The sequence below is a fragment of the Erpetoichthys calabaricus genome, chromosome 8, assembly GCF_900747795.2.
Source record: "Erpetoichthys calabaricus chromosome 8, fErpCal1.3, whole genome shotgun sequence".
NCBI classification, from domain to species: domain Eukaryota; kingdom Metazoa; phylum Chordata; class Cladistia; order Polypteriformes; family Polypteridae; genus Erpetoichthys; species Erpetoichthys calabaricus.
In genome coordinates, this window is record NC_041401.2 from 14,762,863 (window position 1) to 14,776,794 (window position 13,932).

The following is a 13,932-nucleotide window of genomic DNA, read 5'->3' on the forward strand; positions in this document are numbered from 1 at the left end:
TTACAGATAATGATGAATATAGACCACCTGTGTGGAAGTCCTATTGTAAGTAATCCTTAATTTATTTTATTTTGGGAATTTGTGTGTTGGGTAAGGGGATTGCGTGGTCTTGTGGAGGAGGAATGTTTTTTATGTTTACAACCCTCTTGAATGGAAGCCTTGTTGATCAATAATGCTAGTCCATTTCTATGATCTATTAGAAATAGTTCATTTTGTGCAAATTCTCCAGGGTTATCTTGTCATGTTTTAGGAAGTAGTACTTTACTATTCAGAATTTATTTTTTTCACTTAAACTTGATATGTTTTCACTAAGGAAATACTATTTTATTTATAGTGTACCAATTGCAACAGGAAGCCCCTCATCCAAGGCGAGTCACATGCACTTGTGAGGTGAGAATTTCTGAATAATTTTCTAAACTATTATAAGCGACATGAAATCAGAATGTTTAAAAAGCAAATTGTTAAATGTGTTAATGCTGTTTGTAGTGTTCAGTATGAATAAACAGAAAATGTATATAAAATATGGATTTACCAGTTTACTGAACCAGGGAACATTTCTGGATTTATTGTTATTTATTCCACCAACACTTAATGTTCTACATTTGTCTACCTTAGTCTTTAGTGTTTCTATGCATTTACTATTATTATTACATAGAACTTTAGTTTTAAAACTAAAATTGCTGTGCTCACCTTTTAATGACCTTAGGCAACAGGTTTCTTCACAGTGCCTCCATGTGTCCACCTGATTAACTTTTAACCTCCTTACCAGTGCCCAAGAAGTTAAGTTGAAATATTAAGAATGTTTTCCTCATAAGATGGTATAGAATATTTAAAAATTATTAACTCTGTCTCTAGTCAGAATTTTATCAGAAACATTTTAGTTGTCTAAGAAGACAAAAGATATATTAGCAATTGCTTTATTTAATGGTAACTAGGGGGCTCCGCTCGCCAACCCCTGTGTTTGGTTTACCGGATATAAAATACAATTTATTTTTGTATAGCCCAAAATCACACAAGAAGTGCCGCAATGGGCTTTAACAGGCTCTGCCTCTTGACAGCCCCCCAGCCTTGACCCTCTAAGAAGACCAGAAAAACTTCCCAAAAAAAAACCCTTGTAGGGAAAAAAATGGAAGAAACCTAGGGAAAGGCAGTTCAAAGAGAGACCCCTTTCCAGGTAGGTTGGGCATGCAGTGGGTGTCAAAAAGAAAGGGGCCAATACAATACAGTACAATACATAGAACAGAATAAATCCTCAATACAGTATAAAAATAAAAATTCTAGAAGTACGGAGTACTTAATAGTACTTAGATGCACATTAGATGATATCACATAATATGGTTTGGATTTGTTTTAAGTCCTGGAGACCTCATTCATCAAGCTGCCTCCCCATTTTGCCATTCCACATCTGAAATAGCGCTAATCCGATGAAAGGACCCCTCATTCCCACGTCCCCATTCATCAGGGATGACTTTACCTTAGGCAGGCAGTCTACAATTTAAAGAACTTATTTTCTTGTGAATTGTTACATATGCATTATTTTCACTTTTACTTTAAAACCTTTTGTAAAAACAATACTTGTTTCTTTATTTCCTGCCTCCTGCGTGGTTACACCTCTTTCTTCCCAGACGTATAATACTGCTCGTGTTGTGAAGGGTGTTGCGGCTGAATGTTCGCTAAAGATATGCCTTTGGATCATTTGCTGTCTTTTTGCTGCTTGCTAGCTGTCCCTTCTGCTTGTCGCATGTCGTCGTTTTAAGAGCTCGGAGCACATGATACTTGCCTGCCAAAAGCAGTCCAACAACTGCTAGCTTAGAGGTCTGTTGGCTTGTTTTAAATGATGGCTCACTGCCTGGTCTCGTGTGACGTTGTAAAAGCAATACCTGTCTTTTATTTCTGGCCCCGGGTGTGGTTGAATTCTTTCTTGCAGGATGTACCGAGTCTTATGTTTACGGTCCCCGCGAGACTCACCATGGCAAGTCTCCTTTGTCTCGCGGGTCTTTAAAATGTCTTTCGAGATTATCACGTATCGTAGCCTTGCATTTGCTTTCCATTCCAGGATTTTCTTTTATATATAGAGAGATATGTTTTTTTATGTATTTACAGTATTTTGATATTTTTCTATTCTGTCAAGTTACACATTTGTTTCACATTTCTTTTGCTGTGTCTTGCATATCTAAAAAGGCAATGCAGCAGATTGTAGAAATGCAAATGTAGGAAAGAAGAAAACATATTCATTTTAACAACCTTGAATATACTTTAGTGTTTTCCTTGGTCACAGATCAATTAAGTAATTACAAAAACTCCCTTCTATACCAATTATCTTTTTCCTTTGCTTTAACAAATTAAATGTGAGATCCTATATTGTATAGCAAAAATATTCTGACATGTGACCAGTTGTCTAATTTTGCTTTTTTGTTCCTTTTAATATGTTAATTTCTAAGCATTAAAATTTAAAATTAACTTTTTTTTCCCACTACATTGTTAATATCTCAAGAAAAAATTGAGTATTGAGTGTTGTGGGAGTTCTCCATTTATATACGTAGAAAAACAATTGTCTAAAATGGACACACTTGCCTTCCAAGTTGCCTCTGCCAATGAATTGTTTAGATAACTGCCACATTTTCTGAATAAAAACCCCACAGTTTAAAGGATCGTTGCAAATCTGGTTGTTATGCTGGTCCTGTACCAGCAATGCAGATGCCCACCACCTGTGTACTTTTCTAAACTGGCTGCCTGCCCTCTTCCCTAAACCAACCACTCCAGATTTCTCAGTGAAATGATGTTTTATGAAGCTGACTGGGATATACACATTTACTTCAGAACTAAAATAAAAAGATTTCTTTTTCTTGAAGACTGAGAAATAAACCTGTAAACAGAAGTGAGTCTTCTGAGCACATAAGCTAGTTTTGACTGTGATTGTGTTAACAATGGAATAGCAAAAGTCATTCACCAGTAAAGTCCTATTTAAACAACTGGACACAAATCACTAAGATGAAAACCAAGTTGAGACCAAGGAGCAAGAGACAAAACTAGAATATCTAATACTAAACTTTTCAAAAGAACTAGTTCAGTCACTTAATCTGTATCTTGGACAAAGCACCTGACACCGCTTGATTGTAATGTACCAGCTTTTCTCAGGAGTGCGGTCCCTAAAAACTGATCAAGGTCCCATAAGGAACTCTTTGTCCTGCTTGCAACTGCATACAAGAGAGGAAAATAAGTAATTAAGTAAAAACTTTTCTGAACAAAGTAATAAAATTCTAATTAATACATGAAATTGAAGTTCAAAATTAAATTTTCATAATATAAAGCTCTCAAACTAAATATTATTCAGTCTTAAAATATTTTAAACAAAAGAGGTTTTTTTTTTCCAGATCTCGGCACTTATGGACAGCTGTGAAAGCCAAAAGTGCATTCTAGAGAAGTCAGAGATAAAATAATACAAATTTTCATTTATCAGGAAGTGGAAGCTAAGTCAAACCTTCTTTTAAACAATGCCTAGAACAGATTATCCTTCAAACATCTGTGCAAACAATAAGTCTTGACAGAGAAGGCACTTTGAGGCCGGCAATTGCTTTGAATAATCTGAGAGTTCAGTATCTGAGACTAAAATAAAGGTGCATCTGTCAGTCATATCAAGGGTGCTGTATAACACCAGTTTGCATGGAGTGTGGCAAAAAATATGCCATTACTTAAAAATGTTGAATGTGCTGGAAAAAGTTTTGTCGTCAGTTGAGACCAATACAGAGCATTGAGATGGGGGTCATGTAGCACTGCTCCAGCTGAAGAAAACACCATACCTTAGTAACATTATTGGCAAGGACTGGTAAGCTGTTAAAAATGGGAAGAACAACAAAATACGGTGGAAAGAACAAGAAGTAATTGTAAAAGAACAATTCTGAATCTACTAAAAAAACTGAAGCTCGAGTTAAAGTTCTTCTTATAGCAGGACAATTCTATTAAACACAAGGCCAAAAAATACTTGGAGTGGCCCAGGGTCAAAAAGATCAACGTCTTACCATAGCTCAGTGAAAACCCTGATATTTAACTAATTGGGAAGCTGTGGCACAATTTAATTGAAGTGTGCAAGCATCATCTGTCTATCCTGAGCAACCTAGACTAAATCTTCCTAGAAGAATAGGCTAAGATAACAGTATACTAAGCTGCAACATACTTGGGTTTAGAAAATATTAGGTGATGGTAGTGGACTGATGACTGAGACTTATTAACACATTGCCTTTCCAATTGCCATTAACCAGTTACAGAAACTGCACCAAATCAGTGCTTTTTATATTTAAAGCATATTACTACTGATTGGCCTATTTACATAGGATATGACAGTGTGTTCTAAGATTTTTCAGGTAAGGAAGATAGAAGTTTCGAGGTAAAGTTGTTAAATGAACTTAAGGCACCATAGAGTGGCGACGTTTTGCATATTGATTACCACTTACAAGGGACAGTTTCACTGTGCTTTGTACACATTACAATGACCCTATAAACCTATTAACTTGTGGTTGCTTATTACTTAAACAAACAGCATATTTTCATTTTTTTCTTAAGATTTATTTATAACATAAAACAATGTCTCATTAAAAATGAGTTTCAATGCTTTCTGCTTAGAAATAAAGATAGAGAATACATTTAGTATTTGTTATTCAGTAAAACTAGAAAATTGGTCAGGGTTCTAAATACATTTTCAAGGCACTGTAAAGATATCTACAGATTTACAGTACACATTTGAAAAGTGCACTTAGACACATGTCACAACCAGGTCAAGCAGTGTCAGTTTATATAACAAATCCACTGAAGGGAAGAGTCATGATTATGGCATGGATGAACGGCTTATTAATTTTCAGAGGTTTAGCTTTTTTATGTGTGATTCGTTATAGGTGTAGATTTTACTTTTCCAGTATGTCTGTATGACTTGTATATAATCTCATAATTTATCATAGTTTAAGGAGCTGTTTTATGTATACAGCTTTCTGTAGCAAGTGTAAGACACAAAGAAAAGTGAAATAAACATTTTTGAAATGTTTTGTTTCTGTTGAGAGTATTTAAATTAAACACTGTGCTGACTAACAACCTGCCTTCTTATGATGTAGCTGTTGCTGTAACGAGCATTATTATGTTGTCATTTCAATTGTTATTAGGCAGAATTTAGTCAAGACTGTTGTGAAATTTTTGTGATTCTTTTTGCACGCTATAAACAGTTTGCTTAAGGATTACATGCTTTCTTATAATTTGAATTAATTATACCTTAGTATTCATATTGTTTTAAATGAATTTGTCTTATCAGTCTTGTTTTTGGTAGCTGAAACTGTGGTGTCTCAGTTAAAGTGCTAGTAGTCTCTCTCAGATAGGACTTTTATTATGTAAAGTATACAAATAATTAAGCTCTTAATTTAAAGTAAATGCAGTGCTTTATCATGTTCTGCAGAGTTCAGTTTCTGGCACTAAGTGGACTAGATTACCATCCACTCCTCCCTTCTTTTATTGGCCTGCTTTAATAGCCTTTGTATGAATTTTAAAAATGATTTCCATTAGTATTATTTTTTTATAGAAAAATATAAACTGAAATATGTAGCTACCTTGTATTATTTGTGTGTGCCTTATTCTGTTATTTCTCTGTTAAATGAGACAGTGATTTCTTTTCATGTCCCATTGAAGCACATTTTAAGCTATGTTTCACTATCATGACCAAAATGTTCTGGAAAAAATTTAAAACTATTAGGTATATATTCCAAATCACCAGGGGCCTCATGTATAAACAGTGTGTACACACAGAAATCTTGCGTACGAACGTTTCCACGCTCAAATCGTGATGTATAAAACCTAAACTTGCCGTTATGCCACGCACATTTCCACGGTACCTCATACCTTGGTGTACGCAATTTCTCCGCTCAGTTTTGCAGACTGGCGGCACCCAACTTCAAAGCAGTGCTACTGTTCCTGTGTAGTTATCCTTTCTTTCTTAGACCCACATTCCTGACGTGGCTTTATAAATACACTGAAATTAACTGCATATTGTTTATTAGTGTAATGCATCTGATTGTAATTAACCTGTAACAATATAATGGTCCAGGGAATAGCCATAGTACAGTAATCCCTCCTCCATCGCGGGGGTTGCGTTCCAGAGCCACCCGCGAAATAAGAAAATTCACGAAGTAGAAACCATATGTTAATATGGTTATTTTTATATTGTCATGCTTGGGTCACAGATTTGTGCAGAAACACAGGAGGTTGTAGAGAGACAGGAACGTTATTCAAACACTGCAAACAAACATTTGTCTCTTTTTCACAAGTTTAAACTGTGCTCCATGACAAGACAGAGATGACAGTTCTGTTTCACAATTAAAAGAAAGCAAACATATCTTCCTCTTCAAAGGAGTGCGTGTCAGGAGCACAGGCTGTCAGAGAGATAGAGACAAAAGCAAATAAATCAATAGGGCTGTTTGGATTTTAAGTATGCGAAGCACCGCGGCACAAAGCTGTTGAAGGCGGCAGCTCACACCCCCTCCGTCAGGAGCAGTCAAAGACAGAGAGAGAGAGACAGAGTTTGTTTTTCAATCAAAAATCAATACGTGCCCTTCGAGCTTTTAAGTATGCGAAGCACCGTGCAGCATGTCGTTTCAGGAAGCAGCTGCACAAAAGATAGCAACATGAAGATAATCTTTCAGCATTTTTAGACGAGCGTCCATATCGTCTAGGTGTGCGAACAGCCCCCCTGCTCAATCCCCCTACGTCAGGATCAGAGAAAGTCAGCGCAAGAGAGAGAGAAAAGTAAGCTGGGTAGCTTCTCAGCCATCTGCCAATAGCGTCCCTTGTATGAAATCAACTGGGCAAACCAACTGAGGAAGCATGTACCAGAAATTAAAAGACCCATTGTCCGCAGAAACCCACGATATATATTTAAATATGCTTACATATAAAATCCGCGATGGAGTGAAGCCGCGAAAGGCGAAGCGCGATATATCGAGGGAGTACTGTATTCCAAATACCATAACTGCTTTAGCGTTGTTACTCTCACTGCATCTTCTTCTTCTTTCAGCTGCTCTCATTAAGGGTTGCCACAGCAGATCATCTTTTTCCACATTACTCTCACTGCACCACTCTGAGTATTTATATCACTGTATCTGAGTGGGGAATCACAGCAGCAGCTGATCGGAAAGAGAATTATCGGTATACAGTATCGAGCACGCTGCCTCAGCCACTGCAAAATGGTTCAAAGCCTTTCCTGTACAGAACTCGCGGTTCAGAAACAATCAAGTGCTCCTTGTAGAACTGTTTGTACTTATAAGTACAATTACCCCACTGTAAACTTGCACTGCAGTTATAATATTGCACAACCTGCGCCACTTTATAAAGCGCGTATGATGACGATATCATTTTTAAGATGAAATGCAGCAAAATATGTTGATTATAGTATACAGATAAAACTTTAACTTCATTTAAATAATCTGTATCGTTAATAATTAAATGTGATGACACGGTGCCGCAGCACTAGCTAGTTCACGGATTGCTCCTGCCTTGCACTGTATTCTTGCTGGTGCTGACGCGACACTGGAAGGATAGACGGATAGAATAATTAAACATGTACTATGAAGATATTTCAATGTTCCTTAAACGTTTTGAAGAATCGGCGTTCTAAGCTTATAGATGGCTTAACGTCTATTACAGAGCTGATTGTGTGGCGATTGGGTATTTGGAGAAAGAAAAGTAAGGACAGGAATTGTTAAGGAACTAACTCTGCAAAGGTTTATAGATGGACGGGATTGAATATAAAATGTTATCAAGAAAATTTCACTTTACTCTGAAACCTAATAATCCATCTCTTTAATGTACTGCAGTAAAAGGACAAGCACAAATTTTTTGAAAATAAAATCTAATTTGATTGAATGTTTCAGTTTTAGAGATATGGTAGTCTTAATTGACATGAATATATTCAGTTCAATTTCTGTCTGTAGCACGCTCTTCCCTGAGTAGCTGCATAGAGCACTTGCACATTTACTATTACAGCATTGAATGTGTAAATTAAAAAAAAACTTTTAAAATGTATATATAAACATGCATATCAAAGGAATTAAATGTAAAACAGAAATCAATCCCAAGGGTTAAATATAAAGAAAGTCATGGGAATGTAAACAAAGTTATGATATGGCCCACTAACCGTTACTCTAATTATGCATTTGCTAGTTTGCAGTGCATAGCAAAGTATATACAATAAGGTGCTTAATGTTATATTATCATGTCTTTATAATCTATAAAACCAACTGAAATAACACAATTACTTTATTGAGAATATGAGAGGCATGTTTAAGTGCGACTATATCAGCAGTTATTTCAGTAGGTACCTATTTAAGTAGTTGTATCATCTGATCTACGACCGTATGTCTTGGACACTCAGGTGAAGAAGGACTGAGCTGTTAACTGATCACTCACTGGCTGTGAGTTAGATGAGATGGTGACAGAAGATTCCTAACAGGTCAGGAAGACTTAACACTAGAATTACCAGAGTCTACGAAAAAACTCGTAGATCCGGCCCACCTTAAATCGCTTCTTAAATCCGTTCACACCTCTCCGCCAGCGTCTTTTGTCCTCTAAATGTGCTGATAAAAGACAAGCTGCCAGCAGCCGGCTATTCCATCCCCCCTCCGACTTAGAACGTGAACGCACTTTTCCCAGCTCATGCCTTGATTGATTGTCTGGGAGTGAACTGGAGTTTTAGAGTTGAAATAATAGATCGTTATTTGGAACACACGCATTCCATGTGTGTACCGTTTCTACAGTGATCTGTGTAAACACATTGTTAAAACAGAAACTTTTTCATATTTTAGTAATAAATGTTACAAAATGTAAGCATAAACTATAGAATGTGTAAAGCCCGAGTTCCTAAGATCAAATAAACACTTCCACAAAAGCTTCACACACCATACAACAGTTTCCGTGGGGTAGCGCGCTAAGATTTGCCTGTCAGAGCGAGTAGCTTTTCTCTGCCTCACAAACATGAGTTCAATTCCCTGCTGGGGATAAAGTGTTACTTCTTTTTTTTTTCTTTTTAACCTCAAACGGACATAAAATTTGTAAATTGGTATGCACTGTCAGTTAATGAGATCGTTATATTTTTCATGTGGGATGCTCCTTTTAAAATATTTTTTTAACAATTGAGACTGCAATTAACATGAACAACTGTCCTTATAACTTATTTTTTTCAAGATCCATAACACACAGACAGACAGAGCACTGCGTAATACAGAGACAGACAGGCAGAGATATACAAATAAACAGGGAAGGCACACGTACTGAAAGAAAAAAAAAATCAACATGTGTGTTGTTCCTGCAGCACTGAATAAGCTCACGCGCTCTAACATCACCCTTTCCCCCGATCTGACTCTCTAAGTAACAGCGCAAGTACAGACACAAATCAAGTGCATGTGTGTACTGTATAATATTATCAAAAAGAGCAGCTTACTACTGAAAACGGCAAATATAGGAGTGAGTGAGGATCGAACTGGGACTCTTGATTACACTTGGTTTGCGTCTGTACTTGTGCTGTTACTTAGAGAGCCAGATCGGGGGGAAGGGTGATGTTAGAGCGCGTGAGCTTATTCAGTGCTGCAGGAACAACGCACATGTTGATTTTTTTTTTCTTTCAGTACGTGTGCCTTCCCTGTTTATTTGTATATCTCTGCCTGTCTGTCTCTGTATTACGCAGTGCTCTGTCTGTCTGTGTGTTATGGATCTTGAAAAAAATAAGTTATAAGGACAGTTGTTCATGTTAATTGCAGTCTCAATTGTTAAAAAAATATTTTAAAAGGAGCATCCCACATGAAAAATATAACGATCTCATTAACTGACAGTGCATACCAATTTACAAATTTTATGTCCGTTTGAGGTTAAAAAGAAAAAAAAAGAAGTAACACTTTATCCCCAGCAGGGAATTGAACTCATGTTTGTGAGGCAGAGAAAAGCTACTCGCTCTGACAGGCAAATCTTAGCGCGCTACGCCACGGAAACTGTTGTATGGTGTGTGAAGCTTTTGTGGAAGTGTTTATTTGATCTTAGGAACTCGGGCTTTACACATTCTATAGTTTATGCTTACATTTTGTAACATTTATTACTAAAATATGAAAAAGTTTCTGTTTTAACAATGTGTTTACATAGATTACTGTAGAAATGATACACACATGGAATGTGTGCGTTCCAAATAACGATCTATTATTTCAACTCTAAAACTCCAGTTCACTCCCAGACAATCAATCAAGGCATGAGCTGGGAAAAGTGCGTTCACGTTCTAAGTCGGAGGGGGGATGGAATAGCCGGCTGCTGGCAGCTTGTCTTTTATCAGCACATTTAGAGAACAAAAGACGCTGGCGGAGAGGTGTGAACGGATTTAAGAAGCGATTTAAGGTGGGCCGGATCTACGAGTTTTTTCGTAGACTCTGGTAATTCTAGTGTTAAACATTTAGTTAGAGAAAGGTTGTGTCTGTTTATAGTGTCTGAGAGAACAACTCTCACCTGTGGACAAATTTCTCTTTCATTTCATGGGAGGCTGGAGACATTGAACCGAAATGGTCCAAGTTCTGTGGCTCTATTGCTGAGGTGGCTGAATAGAGCTGCGGATCTAAGATTATGACAGGATTGATGCATTTTAAATTTAAGAATGTTTTTTATCCAGTGGTCAGGGGAACATGTTAGAAGGTAAAGACATGCATATGTAACAAGGAAAAGCAGCAAAAATAAAACAATATACCCAGTTTTTATATTAGGAGGTTAACAGCTGTAACAGTAGGGGGCGCTATCGCTTCCTTGAACCCTCAGGTACCACGCCAAACACCAGGTAAAAGTCCAATATCTTGACTTTTTATTATAATACTGTGCACAAAGCACCCTCCACTCCACAATACTCATATACTTCACAATAATCAATACACAATCCTCCACTCCCAGACACTTAGCCACCCTTCCTCCCAGCTCAGCTCACTCATCTGGGTTTCCCACAGTCTTTTATAGTCCATGACCCGGAAGTGCTCCTGAACCCTTGTCCATGTGACTCGTTAGCACTTCCGGATTGGATGAAAACTCTCCTTCTTCATCCCGGAAGTTCGTCGCGGTAATTAAGACACACTTCCGGGTTATAGGGCACATGTAAGTCCTTGAGCCTCCCTGCAGCGTCCTCTGGTGGGCCCCACGGTGTCCAGCAGGGCCGGGAATAACCACTCCATTGTCCAGAATTCCCTGCTGGTCTTTGGGGCACTTCCATGTTACAGGGAGGGCTCCATCTAACGGCCTGGGGGTATTGGCCGGGATGAACAACTGGCCATCTCCCACACAGCATAGTCAGTTTATGGGTTGCAAGCAGATAAAGCATTCTTTAGATGATGCATTTTGTTTCAGGCTAGAAGTACAAAAGAGAGGCTTTTACCAGATTATCTTGTGTTGACTAACACAACAGGGCAGTAGTACAGGCTATTCTACTATAGAAATAACATTTCAATTTAGTTTCCATTGTAAAGAGGATGTTTCAGTTTGAAGCTGTGCAAACTTTATTCTGTTTTGATAAAACCAATGACAACAACATTTTGTTCTGTTACTTACTGTATATTACATTTGTAAAAAGTAGACATGTTATTGATTCTTGCATTAGGCAATATTTGAAACGTTCAAGGCATACATGGATAACAGCCACCTCAAGTTCAAGCTACTAACACAGTGGAGTTTAGCAATGTCACAAAGATTAAAACGGAAGAAACACTTGTCCAGAATGCTTTTAAGGGCAATAAGCACAATAAAGGATTATGCCTGCCTGTGAGCATATTGTTTAACAGCATGAACTTGAGGGAGGAATTGCTGATGTGACATGCTTATATACAGTAGTTCCATCTACTTTTTATTGCAGTCTATTCCAGGCCATACTCTTTCATAACCTCTGAGCAACAACTACCCAGTGTCATAATTGTGTTGCTTTGATGTCTGTTATCACATTTATTGATTGATTCGTTTATTCACTGTTCCAGAGACCAACCATTATATATTCATTGTTGTGAATGGTAAATATTAGTAGGTATGAAAACATTGATATGTTTTTTTAATATTGTTTAAAGAGTTGGACACAAGAATGATACATCTAAACTGAATGAAAGGTAGGTTGTAGAGTAGGAATCTGCACATGATGGTAGTTGTGGTTATTGGATTAATATGTATTTGAAAGCATGTTATAAACCCCCAACCATCTCATATCTGAAAAACTTGGTCATGGAGTGTAGTGTCCTACAATTAAACACCCATTGCTCGAGGAAGTACTCTTTTAAATCGTACTGTTAATACAGTTAAAAGTATAGTTCATTTTAGAGGTTTCATTTTAACAGAAGGCCAAGAATTTAAGAGTGCATTATTTACATTGAACCGAAAATGAAAAAAAAAGTTAGCACATTGGTCACAAACCAAAGTTCTATCTATTCATGTAGTACAAGAGAAAACATTTTTACCTGTAGTAAAACGTTTAGCATGGTTTGCCTATTTAATTTTAAAAATATATTTAAAACATCCTTCTATTATGTACCATAATATGTTATCATGGCTCCAAAAAAGAGCAAAATACACCCAAAAAATTAATAGTATTACTATCACACTGAAGAAGGCATATTTCTGATTTTGATAAATTAAAGGAAAAACCTTTCCAATGTTTTAAAAATTGTAGTGCAATTTTTGTTTCAGTAGGTACTGTCTTTTTAGAGACCGAGATTCATGTGTCCATTCAGGTGCAAGGGTCTGTTTGCCTCAGTCATGTAGTGAAGGAAATGTACCCCCCAGTTGTACTTACAATATACAAGGATTTCTGTTTCAGAATGTGGAACACTAATCAAAATTGAAACATATTAAAATGTGTGGTTTTTCAAAAAATATATTAATCTTTTTAAAATATATTAATCTTAATATTAATATATATTAATATATTAATTCTTCAGGACATTTACTGTTACTTGTGGGCATAGTCCCATAGACTGGGCCAGTGCTACCATTAAGGTGAATTAGGTGTGCCCCTAGGGCGCAGATCATAAAGGGTTAGCTACCAAACAGTCAGTTGGCGCACTAATAAGTTTGGCCTAGGGTACAAAATAACCTAGCACCAGCACTAACCATAGACAATACAGTCAAAGCAAGCTTTCCAATACCAGTATTAGTAGATTTTCATTCAACCATTTTAGTGTACATCGGAATCTGACTGAGTTCATCTAACAGACAGTTACTTCTGAGTCGGGTGTTTAAATATACTGTCTAATTTCTTACCTTTATACTGCATGTCATTAATAATTTTGTTTTCAGGAAGGACATATACAATCTATCTGCTTATACAGAATGCTTGTGCAAGGCATAGAATTTTATTGTTCAGGAAAATTCTCATTGGATAATCTTCAATTTAACCATTAGTTTTACTCTTTGTAAATATGTAATGACAAACTATTGAAATTATGAGGGTGACACCAAAACTGAAAGGATACCTCATACAATAAAAATTGCAATTCTAAATCAAAAAAACATACTAAACACGTATAGTGGAAATTAAAGCAATGTACAACATGATACAAGAGTAACTGTTTAATGATAAACAATAGCTCAAGAAAAATGGTAATGCATATTTGCAGTTAAATTTGCTTTTTTCTTTATCTTATTGTATATTTTCCTTTGTGTGATATTTGTTTTTTTAGTTATACCAAGAGCAAATTCATTTGTCATTCAAGGATAATAAAGTTCACCTTGTCTTTTGACCTTATTTAAGAATGAATGATGAAGCACATTTTTTGGTTTTCATTTTTGTAAACAAACTACCAAGTTGGGTGGTCAGAAAAACAACATTTTAGCATTTGGATGAAATATTGTGACATCTTGATTGTTAACTATTCGGTCAAACTTGAGGATCTTAATTATATTGAC

General features: G+C 36.5%; 1 protein-coding gene across 2 annotated transcripts in view; it reads left to right on the top strand.

The window, feature by feature from the left end:
- chn1 (chimerin 1) overlaps positions 1–13,932 on the top strand; it is a 206,083-nt gene that overhangs the window by 51,223 nt on the left and 140,928 nt on the right. For both annotated transcript variants that reach the window (XM_028806257.2, XM_028806256.2), the window contains 2 exons: positions 7–45; positions 335–390. In XM_028806257.2, the coding sequence (XP_028662090.1) occupies positions 7–45; positions 335–390 (95 nt within the window). The remainder of the gene's footprint in view (positions 1–6; positions 46–334; positions 391–13,932) is intronic.